The following is an 18941-nucleotide window of genomic DNA, read 5'->3' on the forward strand; positions in this document are numbered from 1 at the left end:
GAGTCTTTCGCTCCCATTGACGTCAATGTGAGTTGAAGGTTCTCAGCACTGCCCAGGATCGAGCCCTGGGTTCCTTCATTCTTGGTGTTTCCCTGTGGATCCTTGTTTAGAGCTGATCGACACACAGACATAGTTAAACCAGTGCACAGGCCAGACCTTAGATTTGGAGACAATGTCCTAGGAATGCCCCTAGCCCAAGGGGGATTTGAATCTGGGGAGGTGACGATTTAATTGTCCTGATGTAAGATTCCGTAATGAGCCAGGACATCAATACTTGGGTATAAGCAAGCACTCAACAGCCTGGCAGAAGGGCCATGTTGCAAATCCAGCCGTCAGAGAAGCAGTTATGATTTTTTGTACACACTGACCTGTGCCCTGCATACTCTCTCGTGTACCAATGGATAATCAGTTAATTAATAATGGTGCTAAGCTCCTGGATGCACAGACCCCTAGAGGGTGTGCCATGATGCAGTGTTGCTCCTCCCCGTCTCTCAGCATCTGCTTCTGCTATCAGGATCAGCGCAGAGACACACAGAGAGCTGTGAAGACATGGAGGTGTCAAGCAAAAAACCCTCTCTCCCTTTATTGCTAGTGACGCTGATCAGCCTCTCTCCAGGTAGGTGAACCAGAACTGGTTTAAATTCTACGCACACAGGGCAGAGTCTGGCACGAGGACAAAGGAATACTATAATGTCAGAATGTATAGCAAAGAGCTGGAGACTGAAGGGAGAACCAGCTGGTATATTTTTCCCTATAGTAAATTGTTTTCAATGCATTTATGGCAGCTCTCTATGCATTTTTTCAGATTGGATAGTTATTGCATGTTAAATTAATGCGAGTGGAATATCAAAGATATATTAATAGAGGTGTAACAGTTCTCTAGACCAGTTTATTTTCACCCGCTGCAGATTTGTTGCTAGATATTTTCCAGAGTGTTATCTAATCCAGTTGATTGTGTGGTGTTGGTTTTTTTAAAGAATTTATAACTGTATCACCGAAGAAATAAAGGATGCTGACAATCGGGATTTCTTCCTTAGGTTGTTGATTTTCAGGGGTCTGAAGAAAGGAGACTAGTCTCTGCAAATTTATCATCTGATTTTTATCAACAGCTCATGAATGTTACGGGCCAGATGCCCAGCTGGTGTAAACTGCTGTAGACCCACTGAACCCAGTGCAGCTTTGCCATTTTATACCAGCTGAGAGCTTGGGCTCTTATGTAGAACAAGACAGAAGAACCTCCGTTAATTCTCACTTTGCTAATCCACAGATCTAATAATTCTCACCAAAGCTGCAGTTCTAGAGGAACCATTTAATAGCAGAGACAGAGCAGCAGAGAGATCTTGTTCCTAAAACTTGCTGTTTTTACAAAATATGCTGCTGCAAAACATAATGTCACCATTTTTTTAAAGAAAGGACGCTTGTCTCAACCCCCAGGTTCATGATTCTGCCGTGCAGATGAGAAAGATGAAAGGACATTTCTGATGATGTAGCACTTCCCGATTGCTCTCTTTGTTCTCCTCTGTCTGCACAATTGTGTAGGACATAGGTCTGGTGTAACAATGAGCCACCACCAAAAATGGGTTAGCACTGAACAAATGCAGATCCAAAAAATCTCTCAACAACTGCACGTCCCTGCTGTGATTTCATTAGACCGAAATTGGACTGATCCACGTACAAAATACACCATGATCACTTGGTTCAAATCAGTGATAATTCTTAACTACATCTGTCATAAATATAAAGGGAAGGGTAAATACCTTTAAAATCCCTCCTGGCCAGAGGAAAAACCCTTTCACCTGTAAAGGGTTAAGAAGCTAGGATAACCTCGCTGGCACCTGACCAAAATGACCAATGAGGAGACAAGATACTTTCAAAGCTGTGGGGGGGAGAAACAATGATTCTTTCTGTCTGTGTGATGTTTTGCGGGGAACAGAACAGGAATAGAGTCTTAGAATTTAGTAAGTAATCTAGCAAGATATGGGTTAGATTCTGTTTTGTTTAAATGGCTGTTTTGTTAAAATAAGCTGTGCTGAATGGAACGTAGATTCCTGTTTTTGTGTCTTTTTGTAACTTAAGGTTTTGCCTAGAGGGATTCTCTATGTTTTGAATCTAATTACCCTGTAAGGTATTTACCATCCTGATTTTACAGAGGTGATTCTTTTTACTTCTATTAAAATTCTTCTTTTAAGAAACTGAATGCTTTTTCATTGTTCTTAAGATCCAAGGGTTTGGGTCTGTGTTCACCTATGCAAATTGGTGAGGATTTTTATCAAGCCTTCCCCAGGAAAGGGGGTGTAGGGTTTGGGGAGGATTTTGTGGGGAAAGACGTCTCCAAGCGGGCTCTTTCCCGGTTATATATTTGTTAGATGCTTGGTGGTGGCAGCAATAAAGTCCAAGGGCAAAAGGTAAAATAGTTTGTACCTTGGGGAAGTTTTAACCTAAACTGGGAAAAATAAGCTTAGGGGGTTTTTCATGCAGGTCCCCACATCTAGAGTTCAGAGTGGGGAAGGAACCTTGACAACATCCTACATCTATCTCTATCTCTCATCATTACTCAATGGTCTTTCCCATCTATTTATCTATCCTGCCATCTGATCTATCTATCTATCTTAAAGTTTCCTGTGGCACCATAGCATTTATGCTTCTCCCCTTCAACTCGTAGACCTTTCTGTTATGATCCACTCTTCCCCCATGAGCAGCCAGCTTTTCCCAGTTTGAGACCAGGGATTTACCAAGATTGACCTGTTCCAAACAACTTCTGGGTAAACAGGATAAAAATCGCACCACGCTGACAAACTCAGGAAATTATTTCATTGTAGCAAAGTCACCCAGCCACGGTGGCTTTCCAACCCATCATTTCCTTAAACTACCCTGAACAATGGTGCAGAAGCAGCAAACGGAAACAGAGCAGCTGAGACCAAATATGTGGCTATGGAATGGTTGCCTTTTCTAAAGCACAAGTCAGGATCATGGCAAGCCCCACGCATCAGCCGAGCTACTGGCCTCTGGTAAACAGGCCTGACAACGGATGAGGACAATGGGAAGAATTTTGGGTGGTTCTGCACCAAGCCGCTGATGTATGTGGCTGTACTGGTTGCTAGTATGTGCAGTGTTTTGCAGAGATCTTGATGAACATCCCTAAAATTAAATACAGTTGGAAGCATTAATAAAGCCAAGTATTCCAGAGGTGAGGAAGAATGGTCCAGTGGTTTGCACCCTAGCCTGAAACTTTCATTCATATATTTTAAGGCCAAAAAGGTGCATTTTGATCATCTAGTCTGGCCTCCTGTGTAACACAAGACAGAGGATTTCACCCAATTTTCCCCAGTCAAATTGTGTTTGACCTCGGAGAGCCAATTCCTTGCTCGGCCACAACCTTCCTGTGTGAGGCTTAGTCTATCCGTGCCTCAGTTTCCCCATATGTAAAACAGGGGTACCAACCTTCCCCTACCTCAGAGGGATGTTGTGAGAATAAATAAATTAAAAATTTGAGGCACTCAGGTGCTACCGTCGCAGGGGCTGCTGCATCCAGGAATAGAGTAGTATCCTATTACATAGTTTGCAAGCCTTCGAGTAAAGCCACCAAGAAAAGCATGGTGTTTACTGAGCTCTGCGTTGTAGAAGCCAGCCAGAGAAGTAGCATGCATGTAGCTAGGCCTGGTGCGTTCATGTGTGTTGGGTAAACACGGTTAGTTGAGCCCCAGCTGGGCCTAGGTGGTTAATACATGTTTTTTTTTGTTTGTTTGTTGTGGAAACATCAAAGGAAACACACCTGGGGCCACAGAAGTACCTGATACAGGCAGGTGCAGGTCGGCTGTCAGAGCTTTCAAGTTGTGGAACTGTCCCAAGAGTCTGGAAATACTGATGAGGCAAATTAACTTGATGTAGGATTTTGGGGCCTCGTCTACCTTCCTGGGTGGGGGTTCATGGCAAATGGCCCCCAGCCAAAGCCAACTCGCTTTGTGCTGCCTGTTGACCGCTGACAAAGGCCCCCGTTCCAGGAAGTGCCGTGGGTGAAACCCCGGTCCCCGTTCAAGTCAATGGGAGCTGTGTGTGGGACTTGGATTTTATCCAGAGACCAGGATTTTCAAAAGGGCTCAGCACCCACAAATCAAGCTAGATGGTCAGTTATGTACCTTGGCTCTCCAGGGCGCGCTGTGCCCTCCGGAGAGTCCAGCCCCAGTTGTAAGTGCTGAGTGCTGGGACATCTGGCCCTGAGCTCTGGAGAAAATCTGACCCTTTAGCACGTGCTTAGCGACTTTCCTGAGTCAGGACCAGACATTACAGGTTAGCACCCTAACCACCAGGTGCTGTACAATTACTGTAAACCTGCTAGCTTGACACAGGTGACATGCAAGAGGAGCTAAATCACAGGAAAGCCACAAGAGTTTTAAAGCACAGATTTAAAAAAAAGAAAATCAAAGGACGCCTCAGACAAATAGGATCAGCATAACAAAAGCCCCACGGATGCTGAGCTCTTCTTATGCAGAGCTGTGTACAAAGCAATGCAAAGAGGCAGCTTGTAATGTGGGCTGCGGGAAGGTTTATACGAAGTAAACTCTCTGATGTTGGTATTTAATCTTCTTTAATACACAGGCACAGCTGTTTCTTCTCCACATCCACTCTGGCGACGGGAGAAGGGAAATCATGGCTTGTGGGACTAGGTTTAAATTCAATAACATGGCACCTTTCATCCCAAAGATTTAACACGTTAAAGCCAGAGAGAATTTCGCCCACCTCTGGGGTGGGGTAGGGCAGCTGTTTAACAGCACCCAGCAACATTATACAAGAGGATGTGAAACAAGACTGTAGCCAAGCTGGAATTTAGTCAGGGCACCAGGGTTAAAACTGTAAATCATAGGTACTTTCCTGGCCCCCCATCACCTTAATATCTGGGCACCTCAAAATCATTAATGGATTTATCCTCACCAAACCCCTGTGAAGCAGGGCAGTGCTACTATCCTCATTTTACAGATGGGAAAACTGAGGCACAGAGCAATGAAGGCCCATGTTGTCAAAAAGAAAAGGAGTACTTGTGGCACCTTAGAGACTAACCAATTTATTTGAGCATAAGCTTTCGTGAGCTATAGCTCACTTCATCGCATGCATACTGTGGAAACTGCAGAAGACATTATACACACAGAGACCATGAAACAATACCTCCTCCCACCCAACTCTCCTGCTGGTAATAGCTTATCTAAAGTGATCATCAAGTTGGGCCATTTCCAGAGGAGGTATTGTTTCATGGTCTCTGGGTATATAATGTCTTCTGCAGTTTCCACAGTATGCATCCGATGAAGTGAGCTGTAGCTCACGAAAGCTTATGCTCAAATAAATTGGTTAGTCTCTAAGGTGCCACAAGTCCTCCTTTTCTTTCTGCGAATACAGACTAACACGGCTGTTACTCTGAAACATGTTGTCAAAGGTATTTAGACACCTGTGATTTCAGTGAGAGTTAGGCACCTAAATACCTCTGAAGATCTGAGCCTAAATGTGAGCTGTAGCTCACGAAAGCTTATGCTCAAATAAATTGGTTAGTCTCTAAGGTGCCACAAGTCCTCCTTTTCTTTCTGCGAATACAGACTAACACGGCTGCTACTCCGAAACAGGAAGCCTGGCATCCCGTGTCATAGCTGCGTCCCTAACCACTGGGGCGACCCTTGCAATGAATGCCACATCCCATTGCACCCCCCTTCCCCTTGGTCTTCCTCCCTCCCTGTTTCCCCTTCCCCTTTTCCCTCGATTCTTGGTAACAGGCGTTGGGCCTGGGGGTCGGCATGATCGCCCCCAGCTGGGAAGGGGCCAGGTGACTACCTGATGTGCACCTGATGCCTATAAAGGCTGAAAGAGCAGAGGGCTCTGGTTCTGGTGGGAGCCTTTTCTGAGCTGGGGCGATAGGCCAACAGCCTACAGCACCTTCCCTTCCAGCCAGGACTGGATGAGAACAGACCTGGTCAGCTTTTAAAATCAGATTGGAGGTGTGGTATTAAACAGCTGCCCTCTTCTACCCCAGAGGTGGCTGCATTTTGGTGGTGGGTGAAATGATCCCTTTCTATAGATGGTTTTTGTTAACCCCATAAGGGACCATTCTGACATGGAGTCTGACCTGCAGAGCACAGCCTGGGAACCTCACCCAGTGCCTTCTGCCTCCATCTTATAACTCCTGGCTGAGCTAGAGTATAGCTTGGAGGAGCTAATCAATCCAGTTTGCAAACCCCTTTGGGATCCTAAAGGGTGAAAGGTGTCAGCTATTGTTTACCCAGGGCCAAATTCGCTGCTGTGGTAAATCAGACTATTCCCATAGCAATCAATGGAGCAATGCTGATGGATATCCGCTGGGTATTGGGGGCTCCTATTCACTTCAATAAAGTGAAGCTAATCTACACCATGTGGACATATGCCCCAGCTGAGTCCAAGGAAGGCTTTGCCTCCGCAAAGACATCTGAGCTGGCCCGCTATCATTCTTCACCCAGGGCGAAACTCCCCTGCACTGCACACACGTGCCTGCGTCAACACAGTTTGCAAATGCACCAGATGGTGTGCGGGGGGGGATCCCATGGCCTAATCCCAAAGAAATATCAGATTTCTCAGCAGGCTTTAGTTGGCTTTTAATGAGGCTGGCATTTGTTGTTATAGAAACAAAATATAGAACATTCATTTCCCCTCCCTCCAAGGTGCTTTCAGGGCTAGGCTTTCGCAGAGGATCACGCAACCAGACCAGCATGAACTAAAATGTATCTGAATGGTGCATGATGGCCGTGTAGACACACTCCCTGAGCTATTATTCAGCAGGGGGTCTCAGCTTACCAGCTGCTTCGCTGCTGTCAATCTACTGGGAAAAGGAAGAAAGCGAGGTGACGTGGCCATGTTTATGGGGAACCCTTCCCAAAATCTCAGGGGCTGTTGTTCTGATGAGATTCCTGCTTCAATTCTTCTCGACCAAAGTGGTTCCGATGAACGTGGGCTAAAGAGAAACAGCTGAGCTCAGAATCTTCGCTGGTTTCCTTGTCAACAGGAATGTCTTCCTGCAAACGGGAGGCTGGATCTGGGGAAATGCATTACCCTGACCAAATGGTCTCCACTTGCGGCTCTAGCCCTGCAAGCCCTTGACCTCAATGGGGCTGTAATTATTATCTGGCAGCTCCACTCCTGGACCAGGATTCTGCTGTGTTAGGGGCCGGACAAATGCAGAACGAAGACAGTCCGTGCCCCAAGGAGCTCACAGTCTAAGTTCTACGGTCTAGATCATGGAAGTCTAAATGCCATCAAACTTCTATAGGGCAGTCAGGAGCTTAAATATCTTTGTGGCCTATGTGACTATTCACCTGAGTAACGATTTGCAGGCTCAGGCAAAACTCGTGAAGGGTGAATGTACCCCATGCAAAGGGCCACTATAGAAGGCATAAGCGCCACTTAGCACGCTCTGAAACCCTATGCTGAGAACTCAAGTGGTGCAGCATGCCTTGTGCAAGCCCTCTGCACAGGGAGGCATTTCCCTTCCTTCTCAGCGTGTGTCTACGCTGCCCTTAGGGTGTGTGATTGTGACAGGGGTCCTGGGGGGGGCCAGCTGTGGTCCCTCAATTAGGGTGAACTGCAAAGAATGGGGCAGACAACCCCCCTAAAGCTGGTGGATAATCCAATACTTAGATTCACCAAGCCAGCATAAAACAGCTTCTTTATTACCTCACTGGTTACTCAGAAGTCCAAACAACACAGTTCCCTTCAAGTGATCCGGCCTCAGGCTGCCATCCAGGTACCCACATCAAATATGATGAAAAATTCTGTCAATCTTATTTCATCATTTAAAAGAAAAGGTTCTCCCAATCCCAAAAGATCGGACACGTCACCTCCCAGGTTAACGAATGTTCCAGATCTTACCCAAATACACACTACAGCCAGTTCTTATTAACGAGACTAAAATTTATTAAAAAAAAGAGAGAGGATATGGTTAAAAGATCAATATTTACAAAGACATGAGTTCGGTTCACTGAGGTTTAGATTCAGAGCAGAGCTGGTGAGCTTTGTAGTTGCAAAGAGTTCCTTCAGAAATAGGTCATAGGTCATAGTTCAATGTCCAAATCTCATATTCCGGGTGTACCAGCATAACTGGGACCTCACTCTTGCAACTCAGACTTTCCCTGATGAGACGCCTAAGCAGATCTGAGATGACAGAATCAGGACCCAAAGATCTTTTATACAATTTCATGTCTTTTGACAAGTTGGAATTCCTCAGGGAACAAAAGGGAATTAGGATGACTTTGAAGGAGGTCTATCACCGGTACTTAGCTATAGAATTAACATAAGGCCATTTGCTTATTCCTCCACCATTCACAGTACATTTCAAAGAGAGATGAATACTGAGATATCCCTTGTTTACAATTCATTTACATGACAGGATGATCTTTTGATCTCTGAATTATCAGAATACAGTGTAGACAGGGACTGCTGATTAAACCCCCCCCCCCTTCAGACGTTCTTGTTAAACCCTGGATTTGTGCTGGAAATGGCCCACCTTGATTATCATACACATTGTAAGGAGAGTGGTCACTTTAGATAAGCTATTACCAGCAGGAGAGTGGGTTTGTGGGGGGTGTGTGTGTGAGAAAACCTGGATTTGTGCTGGAAATGGCCCAACTTGATTATCATACACATTGTAAGGAGAGTGATCACTTTAGATAAGCTATTAGCAGCAGGAGAGTGGGGTGGGAGGAGGTATTTTTTCATGCTTTGTGTGTATATAAAAAGATCTTCTACACTTTCCACAGTATGCATCCGATGAAGTGAGCTGTAGCTCACGAAAGCTCATGCTCAAATAAATTGGTTAGTCTCTAAGGTGCCACAAGTCCTCCTTTTCTTTTTGCGAATACAGACTAACACGGCTGTTACTCTGAAACCTGATTAACATTGTCCACCCTACTCATACATATGTAAATACACAAAACCACAAACATTATCTCCCCACATATCTTATGACGGTTATTTATTTGGCCGGATGTTTAACCCTTTCTAGCCATGTGTCACAGAGGCGTTTCCCTTCCCTCTCAGCTTGTGTCTATGCTGCCCTCAGGGTGTGTGATTGTGGCAAGTGTAGACGGACTCGCTTTAATCTCGCTCGCTCACACACCAATAGCAGGGAAGCCGCAGCACCGTAGGCTGTGCAAGCCCCCCTGGGACACTGAGTACGCAGGTAGCTAGCCAGTACCTGAGCTAGCTAGATTAGAGCCAGGGTGGGCATGTCTGTCTGCTGCAAACGCGCCCCTGAGCTGCAGCCTAGACATAACCTGATGAGCTACTGAGAGCACACAGAGCGGGAGTATTTTTAAAAGAGATGCAGCCTGGAAGGGAAATTTAGCAAACTAAAAACCCTGCTTCGATTTGCCTCCTTTCTGCTGCTTTTCTGTTTATCTTGTGACACGCTAGAAGGCTGTAACGTTTCTGCCTTGCCCTCTTTCTTAGATATCCTGGTTGCCCAAGCACCGACTCCCCGCCACCTGGTGAATGGGGCTCTGGGAGGATCGGTCGTGCTGTCTGTGGATCTATCCCCTGAGAAAAAGATGAAAAAAATCGAATGGAGCTTTAAGGCTGGGACAGGTGCGACGATCCAGCTGGCTGAGTTCAATGGGGAGAAGTTTGAGCGACCGGATCCCAGCGACAGATTTCAGCAGAGGCTAGAAATGTACAACGAGACCTCGCTGAGGATCAAGGCTCTGGAGCTGGGCGATAGCGGAGTTTATGAGGCCCGGGTTAAGATCGTACCAGCAACTGTGGAGGATCAGGCCTTTCTCCTCGCGGTCTATGGTAAGTGCCGACAAATCGCTATTTAACGGCGTTTCCAGGAGTACACAGTGCCTGAAGCTCTGATAGTAACAGTAATCCCTCGCTCTTTTCATTTGTAGATCTCAAAGCAATTTACAATAGAGGTCAGTAGCATTACCCCCATTTTGCAGATGGGGAAACTGAGGCACGGGGCAGGGACACACCTTAGGTCACCCAGCAGGAGAGGGGCAGAGTCAGGAATAGACCCCAAGTCTTCTGAGCCCCAGTTCAGTGCTCAATCCACTAGGCCACACTGCCAAATGATTTTGTGTACTTCGTGTGAAATTCTCCCCTGTGCAGAGGGGCCAGCACAGGGTCTATGCACCTATTAAGGTTCAATAAAGGTTTTAAGCAGCATATAACCCCAGCCCTAGCTCCCTGCATGTGCCTTAATTTTACCCAGGATGCTCAAAGTCAAAGCTTCAGCCACACCCACCACTTCCAGCCTCTCCCCTCCCCCCGCAGCTACCATCCCCCTCCAACGACTCCCCCTCCCAACGCTAAGCACAGGAAAGCCAGTGCTGTCAAACAATGTTACCGCAATTCTCACCCTAGCTGGCATGGCTCTTAAAGCCCCAGCTGCTGGAATCAAGAGACTGCATGAGAATCTCAGCTTTCCTTTCCAAAAAATATTTCTCATCCTGGTTGCAGAGAGGAGCTAGAAATGGTTACAGGAGTGACGCCAAAGGCAAGGAAAGTGTGTGGTTTGGCTTCAAAACCCTCTGGCTTAAAAATCATCTTTCTTGATTGGGGGCTTGACTCGTGATTTTTTTTTCAAGGTTGGGGGCTGGTAATACAGAGTCCTGCAGAGAGATTCAGCTCCAAGATTATGGCGTGTGCCTGGTGGGGGTTTTGCTGTGTGGATAAAACAGGGTCAACCTCACCTTCTCCTGTAGACCAGCTCTAAGGTTGCCCGTCTCCTGGACCGTGCTGTTTAGCTACACTCAGAACTCCTGCTTTCCGAGGAATTTCTGCCTCACTAAGGGTGCGCTCAGTCACGTTCTTCCCTTCTGGAACTTCCAACCTGCCCTGGGTCGGGGTCGGGGTGAATGGGGTGTCAGGACTCCGAGCAGCAGGGATCAGCTGTCACGGTGACCGGAGCGGATCCGATTCCTCTGAGTATCGCTTGTCTTTGAACACAGAGCCAGTGCCACAGCCCCGGATCCGGAGTCAGCTGCTCGCCAGCACGCTGGAAGGGTGCAACGTCACACTGCAATGCCAGGGCTCGGGGAAGGGAAACGTGAGCATCTCCTGGGGGAAAGGGAACCCGGTCCAAGAGCTGGATCCGGCTCGGCACCAGCTCTCCCCTGATGGCAGGACACTCCAGCTGTCTGTGCTGCCCAGCTCCTGGAATGCCACCTATACCTGCACAGTCAGCAACCCCGTGGATCAGAAGATCGTCTCCTTTGACCTGCAGAGCATCTGCCGCAGTGGAGGTGAGGGGCTTGTGGCCTGTCTCTGTGTTGATGGCAACACTTGATGCTTTGGTTCAGGGAGAGAGTGCGGTCTAGTGGTTAGGTCACCAGCTTGGGACTCGAGAGACATCACTTTCATTCCCAGCTCGGCCACTAACCTGCTAGGTGGCCTTGGTCCAGCCACTCCCCCCCCCATGCCTCAGTTTCCCTGTCTGTAGAAATGAGGGACGATCCCGCCACTCTACCTCACTGCGGGGTCCCGATGCTACGTTCGCTCATGCTGCCCAGAGGCTATGGGGATGGGAGACACAGATCTAATGAGGGGCATGAGGAGTTGCCTAAGAAACACTGCCCCGTTTGCTACATAGCGTAGAAAGGGACTGCGTTCCTCAGGGGATTTGGGTATCGAACGGGTCGTTGGTTTGTATCCAGCTCGGTCATCGCTGGGTCTGGTTACTCTTCAGAGGGGCCCCATGTGACCAAATGACACCCCATGATTGGGAACAAATGGCCTTGCTGGGCGTAGAGTCTGAAGTCCCCTTCTCACCATGGGTCTGTCCCACAGCCACTGAAGGTTCCCCTTCAGCCCAGGCCCCATGAGCGGCGGCGTCTCTTTCAGCCGCGGCCTGATGGCTAGGGGACGTTAAGCCCTAGCTCTTCATTACCCACAAGCCCTGGCGGGATGCCCCTAACCTCCAGCCTCTGCCATTCCAGATGCAGACGCATCCTTCTCGAAGCCAGGGTACATTGTGCTGACTTTCTTCCTGTTAGTGCTAAGCCTTGGGACTGCGGTCTGGTGTTGGCGGATGAACAACAAGAAGTCAGCTGACCCGGGTAAGGAAAGCCCTTTCCAGCCCATCGCTTGCACCAGGGCTGGACTCTGCTGTGATGTCTGAACTAGAGCCCTGCAGCAGGACTGGGATCCCGCAGGATGCGCTGCCGTAATAGCGGGATTAAATAATAGTCCTGTGCAGGGCTCTGATCTGAACTCTCTTCTGTAAAGGAGGCTAGAATCTGGCTTTTTTTTTTGAATGAGCACAGAGACTCTCCCGTAATCACATGACTCCGGGAGCTGCGGCTTAAAGAAACATACCAACTACCACGAGGCTCATGATAAACTCATGAGAGTTGGCCACGGGGAGAATAGGCCCAATGCCCATCATATTCAAGGCCTTAACCCCTTTTTCATTATGATCCAAATGTACCCAGGATTCAGCATCTTAGCATCAAACATGCCTGATTGTGTCTTCTCTGGAGAAAGACTCACATGATTCCCTGCCCGTGATTTTGTGGGGGTGACTCTGTGGATTTGGATCTGTGCAGGGCTCAGCTCACTTCTCTCTTAACCTCATGCTCTTTCTTTAGCTGCCACCCCCACGGGCCCAGTGGAAGAAAGTCCGTCCGACCCACAGTACACTGAGATCTTGAGGAGTCCCCCAGAAGGTAATGACCAGGTGAGTGCTCTGAGTTGAGGATATCCAGCAGCCTTCCCCGCCAAGCACTGCCTTGTGCAGGGGGATGGCCGGGACTCTTTCATTAGACATTAGCAATAAGTGATGCAGCAGGCAGGGCTGTAGGAAAGAGATCCTCCCTCTAGATGTCTCGCCCTTTCTGTGTTTGGACTGTGATCTCTCTAGGGGAAGGGATTCTGACGTCCTCTTTAAACATCCTTCTTGTGGCAGCTCCAGGAAGTTACATCCTCTTGCTACGGCCACCAGGTGCTGCTGTTTTGCCCAGCAGAAATGATCACTTCTGTCAATCACGAGCTGCCTGGCCCAAGGAGGAGAGGGAGTAGCGGGTGGGCTCTTTCTCTCTTTGGCGCGTGCATTGCTCCTTTCTGTCCATTGTGTCACTCTTCTGTCTGGGTGTGGCTGCTCTTTGCTGTGTGTGTGTGTGTGTGTGCGCATCTCCTCTGGGGAACGTCAGGCTTTGCTCCGGGGGAGGCGTGCGTAAATGTCTGCATGACTTCTCTCTCGGCTGGGTTGTGTGTGTGCGTGATGCTCCTGTGTGCTGCACACCGTTCCCCTGTCTGGTTTGTGCATCTCCTCTGGGGCTGTAGCTGTCATGCGGGTGTGCGTAGAGCTTCTCTGTGTGTTGCTCCATTCTGGGGACCGGGGCTGTCTTTCTAATGGGTGCACGTGTCCTTTTTGGAAGGGGGTTGCTCTCTCTGCGGTGTGTATGTCTCTTCTCTTCCCTTTGGAAGTGTGATCTCCCCTGGGTGTGTACGTTTGCACCTTTGTACCTCCCTGGGGGTACCCTTGTATGTTTCTTGTATGGCTCTTATCTGGGCTGCCCCTGTCTCCCTCCCGTCCACACACTTTCAAACCTGCACTGCTGGCTCTGCGGGGGCTGGGTTAGAGCCAAGGTGTTGTTTTCACTCAGGCCGGTCCCCCACCCGCTTTGCGGTGTGGCTGCAGGCTACGGCCCACCTAGCCCTCCAGTGTCTTCCCACAATCCCCTACATGCCCAGCAGGACGGACAAGTTCTCTCACAAACCACTGGGAAAGAATCAGAGCGGCTGGGCGCACGGCAGTGCTAAGAGCCAGGGGATCTGCCCCCAGAAGTCCTAGCGGCATCGGTGGGGGAGTGCAAGCACCAGTGAGGACTCAGTAAGATGGGCAGGGCTTTGCGGGGTGGCTGCTCAGAGCCGGGCGAGGCTAACCCGGCTGTGCTGTGCGGTGAAGAGTGACCCTAGGAGCCTGCAGTGTGTCGTCCTACACCAGATCCGCACTGGCCTGTTTATTGCTCCTTGCTTAGGTGTAAGGAGGGGAGCAGGCCAGCCGGCCATCTGTCTGTGTTTGCACATGGAGGAGCCCTTCAGGCAGGCACTGCACATGTGGGCAATGTGAAGAGCCCCTCTCTCCCCCCATCTTTGTCTATACACTGATGGAGAGGCCGGGAGTCCCAAGGGTTCAGATGCATCCTGTCTCGCAAAGCAGGGTGAAAGCTACCCAGTGGTCTTTGCTGACAGCAGAAGTATAAGGCACTATGGGATCCGTGCCTCCAGGATCCCAGAATGCACTGGTGCAGCCCCGGGTTGGCATGCTGCACAAAGACAGTGTTGTGTGAACGGGAACCCCGCTGCTCAAGTGTGCCACGTCTCCCTCTAGTGACTGGTATGCAGAGGATAACAACCTACTACTGCTATTGGTTAACAGTGTCGCTCCTTTAGCCCAAGCTGATGTGGTTTGTGCTTCTTGAGGCTGAAGGTGCTGGGTTTATCCCTGCTGATGACCCATGGTGGGGTCTTCACAGACACATCAAACCATTGCAAGGACTGAGGACCAAACACTTCATACAAACAATGTTCCTACCAGGGTTTCCTCATTTAGCGTAGAGGTTTGGGTTTGGAGGGGTGAGATTAAGCCATGTCCACTGCTGTGAGGGTAACAGCACTGTGTGTCATGTCCCGCTCTGGTCTGCCTAGAGGATAACAACCTACAACTGTTACCAGGTAATGGAGTTGCTCTGCTAGTTCAGGTGGTAGAAGTCTGTGCTCTGGCACGTTCAACCCTTGCTGATTTTGGGGGAGAATTTTTACCAAATTCATCTGCAGAGAAAATGGCTTGCAAAGTCCTCCCCATAACAAACGTGTCTGCTTTTGTTTCAGGCCCTACGTCACCTGGAAAATAACACAGAGCGGAGCCCACAGAAAGAGCCTTTAATCACCACAATCTACGACCAGCTCCAAAGGACCCCCGAGAATACATCCGAGGAAGTCACATAGGCCCCCAGGTGAGGGGGACGCTGCTTTCTGTCCATGTGTTTAAAGACGTGGCCAAGGGACAGCGTGGGGGATGGGAGGATCTGGAAAGGTTTGGAGCGTAGGCTGGACTCCGAGAAAGCATCCAGGAGTTGAGATGCTCTCCCACAGCTGCTGCTGTTTACCCAGAACTGGACGTTTTGGGAATAATAACATAGTGCCGAGCTGTTCCAGAGCGTTTCTCGTCCAGAGGTCTCAGTGCACTTTACAAAGGAGGTCAGGATCCTTATGCCCATTTCACTGATGGGAAAACTGAGGCACAGAGCAAGGCAGTGACTTGCCAAGCAGGCCAGTGGCAGAGCCAGGGATAAAATCCAGAACTCCTGAGTCCCAGCCCAGTGCTCTATCCGCTAGGCCACACTGTCTCCTCCAAAGGGCCACATCTCAAGGGGCTGGCCTTGTCTGTAGCCAAAGTCAGAGTGGCTTAATTTAAACTGCTTGAAAAACTGATTTAGTTAAACCAATGCAAGCCCCTGAGTGGATGCTCTTAATTCATTTTAAATCCAGTTTGTCGATTTAGCTGAATGGGATGAGGAATTGACGAACGAACTCACTCACAAACCAGATTCAAATCAGATTATGAGCGTCCACACAGGGAGCTAGCACCCATTTAACTGAACTGGTTGCAAATCAGTCCTTTCCTCAAATCGCTGCAGCACTGAAGATGGACAAGGCCTTTGCTTTGACCCAAATTTCAGAAGCGGCCTCTGTCCTGGAATGGGGCAAGTGTTGGGTCCCAGCGGGAGGTGCTGGATTTTCAAGAGAGCTCAGCACTCGGCATCTCCTGTTGGGAAAATGGAGACGTCTCCTCGCTTCTTGAGAATAATGGAGACTCCCCTCCTCGCTTGCTGAGGACAATGGGTCTGGCTGAGTGTGGGGAGCTCTTGAAAACCTGGCCAGCAGAGCCTGGATTTCAGAGGTGCTGAGCCCCAGCACCTTCCACCGACTGCAGAGAGACAGATGGAGGGAGAGAAGAGTACAGACCCTCCCATCCCACCTGGCTGATCACCCCATCTCCTTCACAGGCAGGCTGGGATGGGGCCAGGGGGGCTGGAACAATTTGTATTGTTGGGGTGCTGAGAGCCATTGAACCAAACTGTAAACCATGTATATGATGGAAACCACTTCAAACCAGGGGGTGCAGCAGTGGTTCCAGCACCTCTGAGTGGGGACGAGAAAGAGAACAATAAAAGGAGCCACTTCTGGGAGCGTAGGAACGGGCGTACTGCGAGGGGCGAGGTCATCAGCTGATGTACCTCAGCGTAGCTCTGGGGAGAGGTGCTGTTTGGCACCAGCTGAGAATCTGGGCCCGTCTGATCAGTCATTTCATGCCGATGCTTTAGGACACAGAGGCGGTGGGGTGGGGGAGGCATGCTGGCCAGGTGCTGAGCCCTTCTCTCTTTCCCCCCAGGAACCAGACGTGGTGGCGTATCAGAGCTTACCAAGGGCTTTGAAGTGCACCGTGTGCCCCACTCAAACTCTGTAGCTGAACGGTCTCAGTTCCACCCACAAACCCGAATGGAAGAAGACACCTTCTCCAGCTCCGGAGCCCGCCTTGCGACGCTTCCCCACCCCCGCGTTGTTTCAGAACCTCGTGTGTGAAGCCCTCAGCAACTGTTTTGAGAAGGAGGAACCCGAGTGAAGGCGGAGGAGCAGACTCTGGGAGGGAACAGGAGCCCGTGTTTCCATGGTTGGTGCACTGGCCTCCAGCAGGGGCAGAATCCCGTCATCCACTGCGGAGCGGAGGGTGGTGAGAGGGAACGTGCCACGGTGCAGAATGGCCCGTGCTGAGAAGGAAACTGCTCACTTCTGAGCCTGGCCTGCTAGCTGCATGACTGTGGAGAAGCAACATCGGAAAATGGGCTCCCCCAGGATGGAGGCATCCTTCTGGCTGTGCGATGCTGCAGGGCTGTGGGCTGGGAGGTACTTGGATGCACCATGTATTTATTTATCTATTCCGTTTGATAATGCTAGCCCTGCAGGGTCGATGTACATGTGACTGAGACATTGGATCCGGGGGCCTGTTCTCTTTGTGATCCTTGGAGGAAGGGAAGTTTTCTAAAGTAGAAATAGGAACAGATGGTGCTGTGCCTTGCGGGGAGGGGAACTATAGGCGGGGGAGAGGAAGGTAGGAGGGTGTCTGAATTAGTGACTGACTGAGGGTACTGGGGATTGACTGAGTAAAGGGCAGTCAGATTGCAGTTTGCCGCAAAACATTCTGGATCCTGTGGGAGAAATAAAAGCAAAATCTCCCTGCGTGCCAAATACCGCAAGGCAGAAAGGTGCAGGGGCAAAGCCACACGTGGCCGGCAGAAGAGCAGCACAGAATATCAAGCTCGCAGCAGGCTCTTCCCAGGGCTATTCTGGCTGAGACCGGGGCGGGAAGGTGTTGAGGAAGATCCGGGGAGCTGAGGGTGACTTGGCAGAAGTGATATTAATGAGGGACAAACTGACCGGGTTAAAGAGTCAGGGCTAGATTCTGCCACTCTCGCCTTCACCTGCTGGGATCGCTAGGATTGCTCGGAGCAAGGTGCCACTGAAAGTGAGCCAGGGCGGTAGAACCTGGCCGTGGGGAAGGCCCTGAAGCTCAAGCTGAGGGGCACAAGCTGCAGGGCAGAGCTGAGCCCCGCCACGAGCAACCTCAAGAAAGAATCGGAGTCGGGAGTCTGGTTCCAGCCCTTCCTGCCCCCCAGAGCAATTCAATAAGTTACTGCAGTCACTGAAAGGGAGCATGTGTCCGCTTGCTTATAGGGGTAATGTCTAGGGAGGGGCGACCCGAGATCTGGAAGGACTTACTCTTCCCCCTTACACCCCTACTTGGCCAAGGAAGAGAAGGACACAGTCTAGCAGGAGGGAATTACCGGGAGGGACAATGAGCGTGTCTTGTATTGGCCTGAAGATGCTACACAGGATGGTGGTTCCCTGTAGAGGTGAATGGCAGAGGTGTGGGTGTTAATGAGGGGTAGCTAGCCCCATGGTGTTCTGTTACTGGGCGCCTGGCCTTGCTGTTACTACATCAAAGGGGTAATTGTGATTTGGCATCTGTACCACCCCCCTGCTGTTTACAGCCCTCACACCATGGAAACCCTCTCCGAGAGCTGCTAAGCAACCCTCAGACATTAAAGGACCTGGAAGACCAGCACAAAGTGGCCCTGAGTTCCAGGAAAGTTCCCCTTTAAGTTCATAGAAGCTCTTCAGAGGGGAAATCATCAAAAGCCCAAAAATCTTTCAGGGGCCGGGGGGGAGGAAAAGAAAACCTGCTGCTGGATTTGGTTGGGCAGCTGGGATCAGGATTGTTTGGCTCTCTAGTGACACATGCAAGACGGGGAGAGTTGGGCAGCCTGCGGTGATCCCGGACCCACCTCCCACGCACTAAATGGGAAAAGCTCTGGCGGGGGAAGGCAGCGTGGGTCTAGTGCTTGGAGGATCCCCGTGCTTCCTTTCTCCTGTCTGTCCTGTCTATTGACACTGGGGATTGACTGTCTAGTCGAGCAGAGCCTCGGCCCTCATCTCAGTGGGTGACTCCAGGCCTTCTTGTAATATAACTGAAAACAGAGCAGGAGCCTCTCTTGGGAAATCCGACGGTGGTTTGTGTGTGTGGAGAAGTAGCCCCCTCCGCTGAAGTGTTTCCAAGTCTGCTTTTGCCCTGGCTTCAGTCCCCGGTTAGATTAGTCTGTCCAATAAAGCATCGGATGATTTGTGCTATTTTCATGCAAATATAAGGAAATGTATGCAAATTTACAACCAACCGCTGTGGGTTTTTTCTGATGGTGGGAGCGGGCGATGGGCCTTTGCATGATGGGTGGGACCCCAGTAGGGTTTGGAGCTCTTTGGGCCTGTTCTCCTGAAGCAGCGAGCACCCGCACCTGCGGTGGATGGCGACAGATGCTGCTTTCACCCCCTTGGCTGGAGAATAGTGGGGTGTTTGGAACGGGGGGCTGATCAGG

The 18941-nt window shown here is 49.9% G+C and overlaps 1 protein-coding gene across 3 annotated transcripts; it reads left to right on the plus strand.

Moving 5' to 3' along the window:
- Nucleotides 1-288: 288 nt before the first annotated feature.
- On the plus strand, nucleotides 289-18712 carry LOC141977601 (SLAM family member 8-like). Of its 3 annotated transcripts, none has more exons than XM_074939125.1 (7): nucleotides 289-616; nucleotides 9457-9798; nucleotides 10959-11252; nucleotides 12003-12065; nucleotides 12597-12685; nucleotides 14842-14966; nucleotides 16406-18712. In XM_074939125.1, the coding sequence occupies exons 1-6, from the start codon at nucleotides 550-552 to the stop codon at nucleotides 14956-14958; spliced, it is 972 nt and encodes a 323-aa protein (XP_074795226.1). In that variant the 5' UTR covers nucleotides 289-549; the 3' UTR covers nucleotides 14959-14966; nucleotides 16406-18712. The 3 variants fall into 3 exon arrangements, 2 of the variants coding, with proteins under 2 accessions (XP_074795226.1, XP_074795225.1); XR_012636242.1 differs by having other exon boundaries at nucleotides 293-616; nucleotides 11946-12065; nucleotides 12597-12674; XM_074939124.1 differs by having other exon boundaries at nucleotides 468-616; nucleotides 11946-12065.
- Nucleotides 18713-18941: the final 229 nt, after the last annotated feature.

This window comes from Natator depressus, chromosome 24 (assembly GCF_965152275.1).
Source record: "Natator depressus isolate rNatDep1 chromosome 24, rNatDep2.hap1, whole genome shotgun sequence".
NCBI classification, from domain to species: domain Eukaryota; kingdom Metazoa; phylum Chordata; order Testudines; family Cheloniidae; genus Natator; species Natator depressus.